Source organism: Hyperolius riggenbachi, chromosome 8 (genome assembly GCF_040937935.1).
Source record: "Hyperolius riggenbachi isolate aHypRig1 chromosome 8, aHypRig1.pri, whole genome shotgun sequence".
Classification (NCBI taxonomy): domain Eukaryota; kingdom Metazoa; phylum Chordata; class Amphibia; order Anura; family Hyperoliidae; genus Hyperolius; species Hyperolius riggenbachi.
Genome location: NC_090653.1, coordinates 36,198,923 through 36,217,833, shown reverse-complemented (window position 1 = coordinate 36,217,833; position 18,911 = coordinate 36,198,923). Strand labels below are relative to the sequence as shown.

Sequence of the window (18,911 nt, the reverse complement as noted above, 5' to 3'; positions counted from 1 at the left end):
TCTAGAACACAAGGTAACGGTTTCGGAGGAATAAGTACGATTGTGTATGTTCAGGAACAGGTCATAACCGTAAAACGATTTTTAAATGTTTTAATAACAAAAATGCATTACACACATTTACATACACTGATTAACATATACACACAAAGCTTCAAATAAAAGGGAATAATTGTGAAAGGTTTACTTAGCCGAAATGCAGTCTGTGTGGGGATATTTCCTTCTGGGAAAAGAAATGCAAAGTCCTTGGTTTCAGAATCATAGGCCTTTAGGTATATTTTGTAATCCAAGCAGATGTTACAGTTCCAAGATGGCTGCTAACCACATGGTCCTCTGGTTAGCAGCAGCAGCAGGCTCTCGTGAAGATGGGAATTGGAGGACTGACGTCCGCCTGCTGGCAACGTACTTTTGATGAAGCTGGTTTGTGGGTGGGGCAATGCCTGCCCCCTCTGAATTTCCCACCAATGACAGTCCACCTCCTCCTAGGAGGATTTTGAGCTTAAATTGTAAAACACTGTAACTAATAAACTATACATGTCAGATTTAGGTGGATAGCAGATTCATAATTGTCAGAAAATACCGATTAATATGACATTTTGCATGAGTGCATTAGTCGGTCCTGTCCCCGAGAAGGGCCGTACGCCAATAACCGGACGGGTTATTGTTATGAATTTTATATCAGCACATTGGGCAGATTTTAACGAACAAAACTATATTAATTTCATAGCTGTGCTATACGCGGTTTTCATTTAACAGACCGAAATTAAAACCCATATGCATTTAAACCTGTTCCCCAGCGGTGCCTCTGTGTCTGAGGTTGGCAGTGGACCCCTGGGGAGCTAGGTTCCTTCGGCTTTCCTTGGATGAAAGGACCTTTTGGTGCTCAATTAGCAGCTGAGTGTGACCAGCTAGAACAACCTTTGACATATTGCACCAGGCTAGGGTTCACACCCCTTGGCTAATTAACACGTCAATGGCCAGCAAGGAATTCATTTCCAGTGTGGGTGATGGGTTTGCTTTCATTCAGAAGAGAAGGAAAAGACATCTGTTGTACGTTTAAACACAAAGTGACATTCTGCTCTGTTTTGCGGAACGACACAGAATCGCTAATCGTCTCGACTTCCGTATCATTCATGACACCTCACCCACCAGGTCGGCAAAAAGAGCAGGTAGCTTCGCGGACTGCAAAATGCACACCAAAAGGCTTACCTCTAAATGCCTGGCTGGGTTTGCTTAGCACTTCCTGTAAGGGAGAGAGTCGTTGGCTGACATCCAGGTCACTTTCCGACTCTCGGGTGTCAGCCCGCGAATCTGGGACAAGCGTGGCATACCCCTGCTTTAACCGACTACACAGTGATATAACATTTACGTCCGCACTTCCTGTGTGGACATCAGAATACATTTTTAAAAACGAATTGGCCTTCACCTGTTTTGCGAGGCTTGCCCCTCCTACAGGAGGGATAATGGGTTGACCTCTGTGTAGGTTTGCGCTGGGTCGCTTCGGTAAGGGTGAGACAGGAGAGGAACTGCATGTCTCCACCAGCCGTTTGGTAACAGGCAATGGTGTAACACTCTGGCTGTCATAACAGGAGAGGAGGTCTAGGCCCTCAGCTGCCTGCTCTGACACCTGGTCTCCTTCCGAAGCCCTGCAAGGATCTGACCCAGACAAAACAGGACCATTACCTCCTAGGTTAGAGGCAATCACATTTAAACATGCATTATTTTCAGCAATATGAGGTTCAGCATAAAACCTACTAGCAATATTTGGTACAACATCAATATCACAGTTATGTTCATTTCTCACATGCATCTGGAACAACAGTGACAGGTTTAGAATCAGACAAACAGTGATTAGACAGCTGTCCGTTAGAAACAGGTACCTCTTCCTTGCCTCCTTCCCTAGGAGAGCTAGGTACCATTACCCCAGCTGCCTCCCTCTGTCCCTCCCCAAGCTTGTACAGTACCTGAGTAGGTCCAGACTGGCAATCTGGGGTATGGATCATAGGTTCATAAAAGTATCGTAGAGTGCCAAGATCTGTGCCCAACATCACCGGCACTGGGATGTCATCAGTCACCCCCACAACTTTTGCCTGGCGCCCCCTTCCCCAATGGAGAACAACACGAGCTTTGGCAATGCGTGCATGTGTGCCACCAACTCCCACAAGTGTAACACGCTCATTAGGAAGGAAATTCTCCCTGGCAACAAGATGAGAGCAAACCAATGTAAGCTCTGCGCCTGTGTCGCGGAAACCGACAACGATCTGGTCGTTTACGTCCACGACTTGATGATTCCCGGAAAGTCGAGGATTTACTGCTCCAATGATGAGGTAGGCATGTGCAGTAGAGGGTGGGTTAGCCGACTCGGGCTAGGCTCTGGAGACGGCATCCTCACCTCGGGGCAGGCGGACTTGAGGTGTCCTCGCTGTCCACAGTGGTAACACTTGGGAACATATGTCGCATCAGGCGAATGAGTAGCTGGTGCAGCTTCCGGCCTCTGTGGCTGTGGGACCCGATTCCCACGGTTCGCAGGGGGAGGAGAGCTATGTTGCATAGGTCTCCCCCCTCTCCAGCCCTGGGTTGAAGGTTTGCAGCTGTCTGGCACACGTGTGGCCACACAAGTGTCTGCAAGGTCTGTGGCAGCTTTGGTGGATCCAGGCTTCCGCTCCAAGACAAACTGCCGGACCTCTGGTGGACAACAGTGCAGTAACTGGTCCTGTACGATGAGGTCCTCCAGACCTTGGTGAGAGTCTTTGTTGAGGCCTCGTGACCACTGCCTGAACACAGTGAGCAGGCAACCCGCCAGGTGTGCATAAGTGTCTGTGGTGCCTTTCTGCAGGGCCCTAAACTTTTTGCGATATACCTCTGGGGTCAGCTGGTACTTAGCGATAATTGCAGCTTTTATTGCAGTATAGTCATTGTCTTTTTCAGCGGGTAAGTCCACAAACGCCTCAAGTGCTTTGTCCCGCAAGTTGGGGGTCAGAAATCTCGCCCACTGGTCCTGGGGCAGATGATGCTTACGACAAATATTTTCAAAGGATTGCAAGTACGTGTCCGGGTCGGTTCCCTTCTCCATTTCAGGGAACTTAAACTTGGGAGTCTCAAACGGGCCTGCTGTTGGCCGGGGCTCCAGAGCACTTGGCGAGGGATTTTGGCCTTGCGCTCGCAGTTTGGCCATTTCAAGGTCATGTCTGCATGCGGCTTCTCTCTCCTCTCTGTCCGCCTGCAGCTGGCGCAAAGAAGCTTCTCGTTCCGCTTGGCGTTCTGAAGCTTCCCTTTCCGCCTGGCGTTCTGAAGCTTTCCTTTCCGCCTAGCATTCTGAAGCTTCCCTGTCGCCTGCATTCTGCACGGTCAGCGTTTTCTCTGACAATTTGCAGGTACAGCTCAGGATTTGTATCCAACAGACTTTGTAAAGCGTGCTGCATTCCAGCATCAGGAACACAGGAAAGGTTTGCATGGACGGGCTCCTGCCAGTTACCATGCTCCTCAGCATTTAGTGTGATTCGTTAAGACTTGGTGCTGTTTTCCCCTGGGGCTGAAACTGTGTCAACTTGATTCAACAGCTCGCTTTCCGTAGTCCCAGCAGTACCATCTGGACCATCAAGGTGCTCTTCCAGCATCTGATCCAGATGGGTACCCAGTTGCAATAAGTCCTCGATTAATTGCGTTTTCTTTTTATTAGAAGTCTCAATGCCTCTTTCTTCACACAAGTTTGCCAGCTCAGGCAATTGCATTTGCCTGTATCCCGCTGCATCAACCATTGTTGCAAAATAAAAGATAGGATAGAAAAAAGAGTTGGGGGGGGGGGGTGCTCTGTGCTATACGTTTAGTCTATATAAATGGTAATGCAGCGGTTATTGACCACAGATTTTGATCTGTTCTGGCAGGTTAATCAATTAACGTTGCCGTTCATGTTCAGAACATACACAAATCCCAATAAGCTGCCAACCAATGTCATAGACCGCATGGGCCGGTCCTTGATCGGGTCAATCGCTCAGAGTCAGAAACTCGGTCTCGCTGTCGCTTTGCGCATAGATGCCCATATGTGGATTCAGAGTCTATGAACTGACTAGCCGAGAGGTGCATTCTGACTCCAAAGGATTCACCACACACGTACAATTTAAAAGCTTGCCACCACATGTGAGGCAGCACATGACTGTAAGTATATTAGCACCCTGTGAACACTGTAAGTTAACCCTTAGCTGTATGCAGGGATCGGCACCAGATCTGTCTATCTGTGCCCGATTCAAGCATACGGGTTATAAATACAAGTTACTCTAGAACATAAGGTAACGGTTTCGGAGGAGTAAGTACGATTGTGTATGTTCAGGAACAGGTCATAACCGTAAAACGATTTTTAAATGTTTTAATAACAAAAATGCATTACACACATTTACATACACTAATTAACATATACACACAAAGCTTCAAATAAAAGGGAATAATTGTGAAAGGTTTACTTAGCCGAAATGCAGTCTGTGGGCTTGATTCACAAAGCGGTGCAAAGTGTTTGCACGCCTGTGAAAAGCCCTTTATCACGCCTAAACTCAGTTTAGGCGTGATAAGAAGAAACTCACGCGATCTCCCGTGCGCAAAGTTTTGTGTGCGTAGCGCACCGCGCTGCACGCGCAGTGTACCGTGCATCGCGCGCAGCGCCCATTGAGCCCCATGGGACTTTGCGCGCGTGCGTGCGCGTTTGCGCGCGGGAGCTTCGCGCGAAGAGCAGCACAAATCAGTGATAACTCAGTGGTGCACAGGTTATCACGCCTAAAGTCTTTTAGGCGTGATAACTGAGTTATCACCGCTTTGTGAATCAAGCCCTGTGTGGGGATATTTCCTCCTGGGAAAAGAAATGCAAAGTCCTTGGTTTCAGAATCATAGGCCTTTAGGTATATTTTGTAATCCAAGCAGATGTTACAGTTCCAAGATGGCTGCTAACCACATGGTTCTCTGGTTAGCAGCAGCAGGCTCTCGTGAAGATGGGATTTGGAAGACTGAAGTCCGCCTGCTGGCAATGTGCTTTTGTTGAAGCTGGTTTGTGGGTGGGGCAACGCCTGCCCCCTCTGAATTACCCACCAATGACAGTCCACCTTCTCCTAGGAGGATTTTGAGCTTAAATTGTAAAACACTGTAACTAATAAACTATACATGTCAGATTTAGGTGGATAGCAGATTCATAATTGTCAGAAAATACCGAATAATATGACATCTTGCATGAGTGCGTTAGGCCCCGAGAAGGGTCGTACACCAATAACCGGACGGGTTATTGTTATGAATTTTATATCAGCACATTGGGCAGATTTTAACAAACAAGATTATATTAATTTCATAGCTGTGCTATACACGGTTTTCATTTAACAGACCGAAATTAAAACCCATATGCATTTAAACCTGTTCCCCAGGGGTGCCTCTGTGTCTGAGGTTGGCAGTGGACCCCTGGGGAGCTAGCTTCCTTTGGCTCCCCCTGGATGAAAGGACCTTTTGGTGCTCAATTAGCAGCTGAGTGTGACCAGCTAGAACAACCTTTGACATATTACACCAGGCTAGGGTTCACACCCCTTGGCTAATTAACACGTCAATGGATAGCAAGGAATTCTTTTCCAGTGTGGGTGATGGGTTTGCTTTCACTCAGAAGAGAAGGAAAAGACATCTGTTGTACGTTTAAACACAAAGTGACATTCTGCTCTGCTTTACGGAACGATACAGAATCGCTAATTGTCTCGACTTCCGTATCATGCATGACAGGCACACTGAACAAGTGAAGGGGGAGGTAGAGACGATTGCCAGATGGCCAGTCTGACCAGGGAAGCGGGGCAGCCAGCACATATGTGGTGTGCTTCAGCAGGCAAACATGTTAGCTTTGGGATTTGCAGGGAGGGTGGAGTTTGGGGACCCAGAATTTATAGGCTCCTGAGATGTAAATCTGGCCCTGCTTATATAACATGGATTTCACCCTAGGTGTGGACTACTACAAGCACAATAAGGTACTTATCACATAGGCAGGTGGCACCTCCTGCTCTCCTCTGCTTGTACTGAGCTCTACCAGGATTGTTCATCATAATCACTTCTGGGACCACACATTACAGCAAACCTTTCCTTAAAGTACTGCTGACCTGCTTTTTATCCCATATACTTTTAATACTGTCTTATTATTGGTGCTGTGACTATGTCACAGCACCATCCTCCCCCCTACAGCACCCCCTGTAGCCCCCGTTCTGCTCATTCATAATCTTTGATTGAACAGATCGTCGAATATGGGCGGGGAGGAAGTGGCAGCTCTTTCTCCCCTTTGCCTGTCCATAATTTTGCCCCCTTCACTCACCGCTATAGTTCCACATTTAATTCACTGCACACAGCGCACAGGGGAGCAGCGTTGTGTGCTGGCTTGTGGTAATTGAGGTCAGATACCCTTCCGACTTCAATTACCTCAAGTCTGCACACAGCAAAGCTCCCCTGCGCACTGTGTGCAGTGAATCATATGTGGAACTATAGCGGCAAGTGGAGGGGGTGGGACTAAGGAGGGGCAGAGGGGAGGAAGAGCTGCCACTTCCTCCTGCCCATATTTGATGGCAGAACAGTGGCCACAGGGGGCACTGGAGTCACAGCACCAGTAATAAAACAATATTAAAGAGAACCCGAGGTGGCATTTCATTACGTTAGTGGGGCACAGAGGCTGGTTGGGCACACTAACACCAGCCTCTGTTGCCCCATCGTGTGCCTCAAAGATCCCCCTGCTCGCCGCTATACCCCCGCAGTGCTGGCGACACGCAGCGTGTCGCCAGCACAATGTTTACCTAAGCTCTGTCTGTCAGCGCCGCTCCCCCGCCTCCTCAGAATCGGCGCTACCCGCCCGTGTCCCTTCCCTTCCGCTGATTGGAGGGAAGGGACGCGGGCGATGCGGAGGAGGCGGGGGAGCAGCACTGACAGACAGCGCTAGGGTAAACATTGTGCTGGCGACGCGCTGCGTGTCGCCAGCACTGCGGGGGCTATAGCGGCGAGCAGGGGGGTCTTTGAGGCACACGATGGGGCAACAGAGGTTGGTGTTAGTGTGCACAACCAGCCTCTGTGCCCCACTAACGTAATGAAATGCAACCTCGGGTTCTCTTTAAAAGTATTGGGGAGAGGGGACCACATCAGGGGTACTTTAAAGAGAACCTGAGATGGGGTGAAATAAAAAACTGTATACATACCTGGGGCTTCCTCCTTCCCCTCCGGCCTGATCACTCCCTCGCCGCTGTCCTCCACTGCTTGCAGCCTCCGCACATCACCCGGAAAGTCCTCTAGCCTGGGGCATACTGCCACGCGTGTGCACCCATCGCATCACGGCCGGGAGCGTTCTGTGCCTGTGCAGTATGGGGCATACTGCCACGCGTGTGCACCCATCGCATCACAGCCGGGAGCGCTCTGTGCCTGTGCAGTATGGGGCATACTGCCACGCGTGTGCACCCATCGCATCACAGCCGGGAGCGTTGTGTGCCTGTGCAGTATGGGGCATACTGCCGCGCGTGTGCACCCATCGCATCACAGCCGGGAGCGTTCTGTGCCTGTGCAGTATGGGGCATACTGCCGCGCGTGTGCACGCATCGCATCACAGCCGGGAGCATTCTGTGCCTGTGTAGTAGTACTGCGCAGGTGCAGAACGCTCCCAGCCACGAGAGAGAGACAGTGGAGTGCGCACAGCCAGAGTGCGCCTGTACTAACTGGCCCCGACTGTACTAATTACTGCAGGCAGCGGAGGACTGCGGCAAACGAGCAATCAGGCCAGAGGGGGCTGGAGGAAACCCCAAAAATGTATACATTTTTTATTTCGCCCTATCTCAGGTACACTTTAAGGACCACTGTAATGAAAAATGTTAAAATATGGGTGCAAACGTATAAGATGTAAATTTGCCCCAGAATAAAATGCACTGTAAAGTTTTTTTTTTTTTCTGATGTTGTGGTCACTTACAGTAGGTAGTAAAAAAATGGACAGATCCGGTTTTGGACTAGTTCATCTCTTCATGGGGGTTTCTGAAATACTCACTGAATTGTACTCGCTCTGTCCAACTGCCAAAATAGTGTGCCAATGAGTAGGCCGTTTGGCTGTCAACTTAGTATATACAGTGGTGTGAAAAACTATTTGCCCCCTTCCTGATTTCTTATTCTTTTGCATGTTTGTCACACTTAAATGTTTCTGCTCATCAAAAAACGTTAACTATTAGTCAAAAATAACATAATTGAACACAAAATGCAGTTTTAAATGATGGTTTTTATTATTTAGTGAGGAAAAAAAAACTCAAAACCTACATGGCCCTGTGTGAAAAAGAAATTGCCCCCTGAACCTAATAACTGGTTGGGCCACCCTTAGCAGCAATAACTGCAATCAAGCATTTGTGATAACTTGCAACAAGTCTTTTACAGCGCTCTGGAGGAATTTTGGCCCACTCATCTTTGCAGAATTGTTGTAATTCAGCTTTATTTTAGGGTTTTCTAGCATGAACCGCCTTTTTAAGGTCATGCCACAACATCTCAATAGGATTCAGGTCAGGACTTTGACTAGGCCACTCCAAAGTCTTGATTTTATTTTTCTTCAGCCATTCAGAGGTGGATTTGCTGGTGTGTTATTTTTTAACAAGGGGGGCAATCACTTTTTCACACAGGGCCATGTAGATTTGGAGGTTTTTTTCTCACTAAATAATAAAAACAATCATTTAAAACTGCATTTTGTGTTCAATTATGTTATCTTTGACTAATAGGTAATGGTTTCACAAAGCAGTGCTAACCTACTTAGCACGTCTAAAGTCTTTAGATGTGCTAACCAGGGTGCTAAGTAGGTTAGCACCGGATTTCTCAATCAGATTGTGCGCTAACTTTGCGCGCGCAAAGTTTTACGCGCGCTAAGTCCCATAGGCTTTAATGGGCACTTCGCGCGGAGCGCCCTGCGCTCTGTGCAGTACGCGCGTAAACTTTTACGCGCATAAAGTTTTGCGCGCGCAAAGTTTTATGCGCGAAAAGCTTGTTTAGACGTGCTAAGGGGGTTTTCACAGGCGTGCTAACAGTAGTGTTGGGCGAACAGTGTTCGCCACTGTTCGGGTTCTGCAGAACATCACCCTGTTCGGGTGATGTTCGAGTTCGGCCGAACACCTGATGGTGCTCGGCCAAACCGTTCGGGCGCATGGCCGAACTAAGAGCGCATGGCCGAACGTTCCCCGAACGTTCGGCTAGCGCTGTGATTGGCCGAACGGGTCACGTGGTTCGGACCCCGAACGCGCTCTGATTGGCCGAACGGGTCACGTGGTTCGGCCCGAACGCGCTCTGATTGGCCGAACGGTCACGTGGTTCGGGTAAATAAATACCCGAACCACGTCATATCTCCGCCATTTGTCTGTGGGTTTAGCTTTGGGTAGGCAGGCAGGGTAGTTCGCGCTCCAGCCACGCTAGCCAGGGTCCCCCCAGTCATTGTGTGTCGCTGCTGGGAACAGTAGTACACCGCTCGCTCAGCCACACTATATAGCATTGTGTGTACTGCCACTGTGTACCTCGCTCAGCCACGCTATATATAGCATTGTTTACTGCCACTGTGTGTACACGGCTCAGCCAGACTATATAGCATTGTGTGTACTGCCACTCTGTGTACACCGCTCAGCCAGACTATATAGCATTGTGTGTACTGCCACTGTGTTTACACCGCTCAGCCAGACTATATAGCATTGTGTGTACTGCCACTGTGTGTACACCGCTCAGCCAGACTATATAGCATTGTTTACTGCCACTGTGTGTACACGGCTCAGCCAGACTATATAGCATTGTGTGTACTGCCACTCTGTGTACACCGCTCAGCCAGACTATATAGCATTGTGTTTACTGCCACTCTGTGTACACGGCTCAGCCACACTATATAGCATTGTTTACTGCCACTCTGTGTACACGGCTCAGCCACACTATATAGCATTGTGTTTACTGCCACTCTGTGTCTGCTGGGAACAGTAGTACACCGCTCGCTCAGCCACACTATATAGCATTGTGTTTACTGCCACTCTGTGTACACCGCTCAGCCACACTATATAGCATTGTGTTTACTGCCACTCTGTGTCTGCTGGGAACAGTAGTACACCGCTCGCTCAGCCACACTATATTGCATTGTGTTTACTGCCACTCTGTGTACACCGCTCAGCCAGACTACATAGCATTGTGTGTACTGCCACTCTGTGTACACCGCTCAGCCAGACTCTATAGCATTGTGTGTACTGCCACTCTGTGTACACCGCTCAGCCAGACTATATAGCATTGTGTGTACTGCCACTCTGTGTACACCGCTCAGCCAGACTATATAGCATTGTTTACTGCCACTGTGTGTACACCGCTTAGCCACACTATATAGCATTGTGTGTACTGCCACTCTGTGTACACGGCTCAGCCAGACTATATAGCATTGTGTGTACTGCCACTCTGTGTACACGGCTCAGCCAGACTATATAGCATTGTGTGTACTGCCACTCTGTGTACACCGCTCAGCCAGACTATATAGCATTGTTTACTGCCACTCTGTGTACACCGCTCAGCCAGACTATATAGCATTGTTTACTGCCACTCTGTGTACACCGCTCAGCCAGACTATATAGCATTGTGTGTACTGCCACTCTGTGTACACCGCTCAGCCAGACTACATAGCATTGTGTGTACTGCCACTCTGTGTACACCGCTCAGCCAGACTCTATAGCATTGTGTGTACTGCCACTCTGTGTACACCGCTCAGCCAGACTATATAGCATTGTGTGTACTGCCACTCTGTGTACACCGCTCAGCCAGACTACATAGCATTGTGTGTACTGCCACTCTGTGTATACCGCTCAGCCAGACTCTATAGCATTGTGTGTACTGCCACTCTGTGTACACCGCTCAGCCAGACTACATAGCATTGTGTGTACTGCCACTCTGTGTACACCGCTCAGCCAGACTCTATAGCATTGTGTGTACTGCCACTCTGTGTACACCGCTCAGCCAGACTATATAGCATTGTGTGTACTGCCACTCTGTGTACACCGCTCAGCCAGACTATATAGCATTGTTTACTGCCACTGTGTGTACACCGCTTAGCCACACTATATAGCATTGTGTGTACTGCCACTCTGTGTACACGGCTCAGCCAGACTATATAGCATTGTGTGTACTGCCACTCTGTGTACACCGCTCAGCCAGACTATATAGCATTGTTTACTGCCACTCTGTGTACACCGCTCAGCCAGACTATATAGCATTGTTTACTGCCACTCTGTGTACACCGCTCAGCCAGACTATATAGCATTGTTTACTGCCACTCTGTGTACACCGCTCAGCCAGACTATATAGCATTGTGTGTACTGCCACTCTGTGTACACCGCTCAGCCAGACTACATAGCATTGTGTGTACTGCCACTCTGTGTACACCGCTCAGCCAGACTCTATAGCATTGTGTGTACTGCCACTCTGTGTACACCGCTCAGCCAGACTATATAGCATTGTGTGTACTGCCACTGTGTGTACACGGCTCAGCCACACTATATAGCATTGTGTTTACTGCCACTCTGTGTCTGCTGGGAACAGTAGTACACCGCTCACCCGCCACTGTATAGCATTGTGCTCTGTGTCGCTGCTGGCAATAGTGGTACACCGCTCACCCACCACTGTGTAGCATTTCTGTACTGCCACTGTACTGCTGCCAGTCAGCGTGTACTTTAAGGATAAGTGAAATGAGGAAGAAATCCGGTGAAAGAGGGAGGGGCAAGGCAAGAGGTGTTTCCCCTGACGGTTCACGTACAGGCCACAGGGGAGCACCCAAGAAAACCCACTCAATACCACCCATGTTGTCCAGGACAACAACCCTCACAGATCCAAAAGAACAGGACCAGATAATTACTTGGATGACCTCTCAAGCGTCCAGCAGTGGGTTAAGCAGCACCAGCACATCACGCACGAGGTCCGAGTCCTCAGCCAGTTACAAGGAGCCAGTGGGCACAAAGCTGACACAACCGGCAGCGACACCACGCACACAACTGCCAGATAACCAGTCCGATGAATTACCTCAGGACACAATGGGGTATTCGCAGGAGCTATTCCCAGGCCAACAAACTTCCACCTTTGAAAGGTCAATGGAGGAACAGCCAGAAATGTTGTGCCCGGATTCACAACCATTCACTGTGGGAAATGCACCGGGCACTGAAATACAACAAGGCGAGTCCGATGACTTTGAAACCCAAATCCCAGAGCAAGTTGGGCAGGAGGGGTTGCAATTGCAGGAGGTCGGCCGAGAAGCTCTGGAAGACGACGTTGGAGTGAGCTGCGCAGAGGTTGTTCTGGGGAGCTCTACTCCACGGCGGCGGACCCCCACAATGACATATGACGAGTTTGAGGAGATGGAAGAGGAGGGTATGGACAATGTGGACATAGACCCAGATTTTGTTTGTGAACGAGAACATCGCCGTCGTAGCAGCAGCACAGATGAGTCTGTTGAAGAACCCACTGCTGCACGAGTTCGCCTTGTGCCACAAGGTAGGCGGCGCGCAATTTCAGGCACCACAAGCGTGGAAGTTCAAGTGAGAGGCAAAAGAGGCGCAAACAGAAATCGCCAGCAAGGCAGGTGCTCCAAAGTCTGGGCTTTCTTTGAAGACTGCACTGAGGATGTTACCATGGCGATTTGCTCTTGAGGTCTCCCAGTGTTCATCAAACACAACAACCAACAAGACCCGCCTGAGCAGGGGGAAAAGTATTAACAACCTCTCCACCACCAGCATGAGCCGCCACATGCTATCCAAACATCCCACTCTGTGGGCAAACTCGACAGGACAGGGTACCAGCAACACTGCCTCCCTTGGGTTCACCAGACTCACCACCAGACCCGCTTCAGCAGCAGCAGTAGCCCAGCCATTGCGTGGTTCACAACATTCACAAACATCAGACGACGCTGACACTGTCACTTTCCGGAGTAGTGCTCTTGAGGTCTCCCAGTGTTCATCAAACACAACAACCAACAGCCCTTCAGTGTGCAGCCCTACGGTTCAGTTGTCTGTCTCGGAGATGTTTGAGCGCAAGAGGAAATTGCCAGCAAATGACCCCCGGGCCGTGGCAGTAACAGCCAGCATAGCCAAGCTTCTGGCCTGCGAAATGCTGCCATATCGAGTGGTGGAGACAAACAGCTTCAAGGGCATGATGTCAGTGGCCATCCCACGTTACGTGGTTCCCAGCCGCTACCACTTTGCGCGCTCTGCAGTGCCTGAGTTGCATGAGCACGTGGTCAGCAAAATAACCCGAAGCTTGAAGAATGCCGTTGCCTGCAAGGTTCACCTCACCACTGACACCTGGACGAGTGCGTTCGGCCAGGGTCGATACATCTCCCTTACCGCGCACTGGGTGAACCTTGTGGAGCCTGGCAGCGATTCCTCACCTGCTACGGCGCGGGTGTTGCCCACGCCGCAAACAGCCGCACCGCCGTCCCTCCCACTGGATAACAACAGCAGCACCTACCTCTCTGACTCCTTCTCCTCCAACGCATCTCAAAGCTGTACCTCATCCGGAAACGCTAACCCAGCACCAGCAGCAGTAGGATCGTGGAAGCAGTGCAGCACAGCTGTTGGCATGCGTCAGCAAGCGTTGCTGAAGCTGATCTGCCTTGGGGATAAGCAGCACACAGGGGAGGAAATTTGGAGGGGAATAAAGAAACAGACGGATTTGTAGCTGGCACCGCTGGACCTGAAACCGGGCATGGTTGTGTGTGATAATGGGAGTAATCTCATTCGCACTTTAAGGTTGGCTAAGCTGACACACATCCCTTGCCTGGCGCACGTGATGAACATAGTAGTTCAGCGGTTCCTGAAGACATACCCAGGTGTGGCCGATCTTCTGTTGAAGGTGCGTCGAGTGGCCAAACATTGTAGAACTTCCAGTACTGCTTCGGGGGCACTCGCCAAGATGCAGGAGCGCTTCAATCTCCCCCACCATCGCTTGCTGTGTGATGTCCCTACGCGCTGGAATTCTACGCTGCACATGCTAGCCCGCTTTTACGAGCAGAAGAGTGCAGTGGTCCAGTACATGACGGCGCAGTACCGAGGCGCATCCGGCCAGCTGCCAAGCTTCTGTGGATCCGATTGGGCCAACATGTTGGACCTCTGCCAAGTCCTCCAAAATTTTGAGCAATCCACGTTGCTTGTGAGCAGTGACAACTCTTCAGTCAGCATTACCATACCACTGCTGTGTTTACTGAAGAGGTCAATGTTGAAAATCAAGGAAACAGCTGTCATGATGATGCAACTGCAGGAATCTGAAGGAGAAAACGATCAGCGTGATGGTACCAACATCAGGCCATCCGCCTCAGGAAACGCTGGCCCCAGCAGCTATGACGAAGAAGAGGAGGAGGAACAGCTGGAGTTGGAGCAGGAATTTCCTGCCACCACTGACGAGGGCCAGAGCGGTGCACGTTGGACTTCCACAATTCAGCGCGAATGGTCAGCAGAAGCAGACCAGGAAGAAGGTGACGACTATGATGCATCACAACAACTATCACAACGCTCACAAGAGGATGATGAGGATTCTGGTAGGACTCTGGCACACATGGCTCAATTCATGCTACACTGCATTGAACGCGACCCACGCATTGTGCGCATTCTGGACAACACCAATTACTGGGTTTATACCCTTCTGGATCCACGGTACAAACACAATGTTCCAAAACTGCTTGAAGAAAGAGTCAGACAGGTCAAAATGGAAGAATACCAGCAGGCCCTTGTGGAGACTTTAGAGAGGAGATTGACATCCTCCCCCTCCTCTAGCCAGTTGTACGCCGACAGACTGACTTCCGCAAACCCAGGACGACCAGGAGGGCAGCAAACAACACAAGCCGCAGCTAGTGCCCAAAAGGGAATGGTATCGGCAGTGTCCTTGGAGTGGGAAAATTTTCTGACACCCATGCAGCAGAACAGAACAGCAAGCGTGCAGATCCACCTCCAACACCGATCGCCTGGAGAAGATGGTCAAGGACTACATGTCAGATGGCGTAGCTGTGTCTAATAATCCATCTGCACCCTTCAACTATTGGGTATCGAAGCTAGACACCTGGCACGAACTGGCAATGTACGCAATAGAGGTGCTGGCTTGCCCGGCAGCCAGCGTTATGTCGGAACGCTGTTTCAGTGCTGCCGGAGGCATCGTCACAGATCGGCGTATCCGCCTCTCCACAGAAAATGCAGACCGTCTGACTCAAATTAAAATGAATCAATCCTGGATTGGAAACGACTACGCAACACTCCAGGACCCCAACCAAGTAACATGACCAATGAACATCTGGGATGGTTTAGCGTTTCCGGTCCCTGTTTATTGAACCTCTCATCTGTATTACATTTATGACTGCATGGCGGCAAAAAGCATTGCTGCTATATCCGCACGCTTTTTGTCCTCATGCAAGGCCTGGGTTGTTGTGTCTCAAAAAGCATGGCCTTCTCCTCCTGCGCCTGCTCCTGTTCCATCACGTGTGCTGCTGCTGCTGGGTTAGCGTTTCCGGTCCCTGTTTATGGAACCTCTCATCTGTATTACACTTATGACTGCATGGCGGCAAAAAGCATTGCTATATCCGCACGCTTTTTGTCCTCATGCAAGGCCTGTGTTGTTGTGTCTCAAAAAGCTTGGCCTTCTCCTCCTGCGCCTGCTCCTGTTCCATCACGTCTGCTGCTGCTGGGTTAGCGTTTCCAGTCCCTGTTTATTGAACCTCTCATCTGTATTACATTTATGACTGCATGGCGGCAAAAAGCATTGCTATATCCGCACGCTTTTTGTCCTCATGCAAGGCCTGGGTTGCGTCTCAAAAAGCGTGGCCTTCTCCTCCTGCGCCTCCTCCTGTTCCATCATGTGTGCTGCTGCTGGGTTAGCGTTTCCAGTCCCTGTTTATTGAACCTCTCATCTGTATTACATTTATGACTGCATGGCGGCAAAAAGCATTGCTATATCTGCACGCTTTTTGTCCTCATGCAAGGCCTGGGTTGCGTCTCAAAAAGCGTGGCCTTCTCCTCCTGCGCCTCCTCCTGTTCCATCATGTGTGCTGCTGCTGGGTTAGCGTTTCCAGTCTCTGTTTATTGAACCTCTCATCTGTATTACATTTATGACTGCATGGCGGCAAAAAGCATTGCTATATCCGCACGCTTTTTGTCCTCATGCAAGGCCTGGGTTGCGTCTCAAAAAGCGTGGCCTTCTCCTCCTGCGCCTCCTCCTGTTCCATTATGTGTGCTGCTGCTGGGTTAGCGTTTCCAGTCCCTGTTTATTGAACCTCTCATCTGTATTACATTTATGACTGCATGGCGGCAAAAAGCATTGCTATATCCGCACGCTTTTTGTCCTCATGCAAGGCCTGGGTTGCGTCTCAAAAAGCGTGGCCTTCTCCTCCTGCGCCTCCTCCTGTTCCATTATGTGTGCTGCTGCTGGGTTAGCGTTTCCAGTCCCTGTTTATTGAACCTCTCATCTGTATTACATTTATGACTGCATGGCGGCAAAAAGCATTGCTATATCCGCACGCTTTTTGTCCTCATGCAAGGCCTGGGTTGTGTCTCAAAAAGCGTGGCCTTCTCCTCCTGCGCCTCCTCTAGTTCCATCACGTGTGCTGCTGCTGGGTTAGCGTTTCCAGTCCCTGTTTATTGAACCTCTCATCTGTATTACATTTATGACTGCATGGCGACAAAAAGCATGTTACCTGTGCAAAGAAACATGACATTTTCCACATTTAAAAGACAGTTTTTCCTTTGAAACTTTACAATCAATTTTCTCAAAAACTATAAGCTCTTTTTCAAATATTTTTTTTTCCTCTGTACCCACTCCCAAGGTGCACATACCCTGCAAAGTACGAAAGTTCGGGTCCCCATTGACTTCCATTATGTTCGGAGTTCGGCGCGAACACCCGAACATCGCGGCGATGTTCGGCGAACGTTCGCGAACCCGAACATCTAGGTGTTCGCCCAACACTAGCTAACAGTTAGCACCGCTTTGTGAATCAAGCCCAAATTGTGTGTATTGGAACAAAACAAAAAAAGGGAGGAAAACAAAACCAAATTGGAAATAATGTCACACAAAACTCCTAAACATGGGCTGGCCAAAATTATTGGCACCCTTTAAAAAATTGTGGATAAATAAGATTGGTTCAAGCACGTGATGCTCCTTCGGGGCTAGTTCACACTAAGGGCGTTTTTTTCCCTTTTTTCAAGCGCAGGCGATTTTTCAAAATCGCCCTAAAAACGCTTGTGCAATGATTCCCTATGACAGAGTTCACATCTGAGCGGTTTGTTTCCGATCCGATTTTGCCTCGCTGGAAGGTATAGGAAAAATGCAAAACGCTCACAAAATCGCTTTGTGCAGCGATTGTGTTCACGTTTTTAAGAATAAATACATTGTATTTATTCTTTTCCGAGTCAAAGAGTTCACTTCCTGACTTGGGAATGAATTAAAAAAAACGCCCTGGAAAAGCGCTTAGAAAAGTGCTTTTAACAAAAACACACCGCCCACCCAAGCGTCGGGAATCGCAAAAAAAATTTGGTCAAAAACTGCCTAACGCGAACGCTAATGCTATCGGAACGCAGTGTGAACAAGGCCTTAACCACTTCAGCCTGCAGTGTTGTTCACCTTATGCATTCGAGCAACTTTCACCACTCATTCATTCGCCTATAACTTTATCACTACTTATCACACTGAAATGATCTATAGCTTGTTTTTTTATGCCACTAATTAGGCTTTCTTTGGGTGGTACGTTTTGCTAAGAATTATTTTATTCTAAATCCATTTTAACTGGAAGATTAAGAAAGAAATGGAAAAAAAATCATTATTTCTCAGTTTTTGGCCATTATAGTTTTAAATTAATACATGCTACTGTAATTAAAACACATGTATTTTATTTGCCCATTTGTCCCGGTTATTACACCATTTAAATTATGCCCCTATCACAATTTATGGCGCCGAAATTTTATTTGGAAATAAAGGTGCATTTTTTTTAAATTTGCGTCCATCACTATTTAAAAGCTTTTTTTATTTAAAAGCGTTTTGTCTGCGGGGGACTTATATTCCCATTCATTGATCTTGGGACTAACAGCAGGTGGTGGGAGCGTGCGCGGGAGTGCGCACTGGCAGCAGCACAGCCTATCTGGACGGATATATTCGTCCAGATAGGCTTAAGTGGTTAAACTCACTCGGGCAAGTAACAGGTGTGGGCAATTTAAAATGACACCTGAAAGCAGATAAAAGGGGGGAGATGTTCACTTAGTCTTTGCATTGTGAGTCTGTGTGTGCCACACTAAGCATGGACAACAGAAAGAGGAGAACTGCTGCAGTGCGTTACCTCTAAACGCACACGTTAGCAACGTTAGTAACGCTGTGACGGTAACGCAGCATTAAGTTTTTTGTTGCATTGTGTTGTAATTTTGCATTGTGACCTTAATATCGCATTGCATAGTCCCACTGTGAACCTAGCCTGAAGATCAGATTTGTTGGATTGCCAGGACATTTACAGCTTTAACAAACTACCCTGTTAGACCCAATTGAATTTGTCAGATGTGAATGTAGAGCAGAAGCCACACAAGTCAAACGCAGCCCATGGCAGACAAATCTATCCCAGCTATTCAGATACGATCCTAGATCTGCCACAGCCTGAAAGGAAAAACACTGCATATCTGTGCTCCACCCTAATAAGATCTCTTCATGTATTGTAAACACATTTATGACTCCACCCAGGAAGAGACATCAGACCTGGATAATATAATATAGACTCTGTAACATTATTTCTCCCTCTATACTGATCCCAACAGAATACCCCCTCCCCCCCCAATAATAACCCTTCCCCCTCTACTCACCACCATATACTCCTGACACCCCCAGGATAAGCAGGATGAAGGGGGCCATCTTTCAAGACCCCCCAAAGAAACAGACAACAGCAGAAA

At 48.8% G+C, this 18,911-nt stretch overlaps 1 protein-coding gene across 1 annotated transcript in view; it reads right to left on the bottom strand.

Moving 5' to 3' along the window:
- LOC137528719 (class I histocompatibility antigen, F10 alpha chain-like) overlaps nucleotides 1–18,911 on the bottom strand; it is a 296,676-nt gene extending 277,765 nt beyond the window's left edge. The window contains exon 1 of the mRNA XM_068250230.1: nucleotides 18,825–18,911. Within this exon, the coding sequence (XP_068106331.1) occupies nucleotides 18,825–18,873 (49 nt within the window). The 5' untranslated portion in view covers nucleotides 18,874–18,911. The remainder of the gene's footprint in view (nucleotides 1–18,824) is intronic.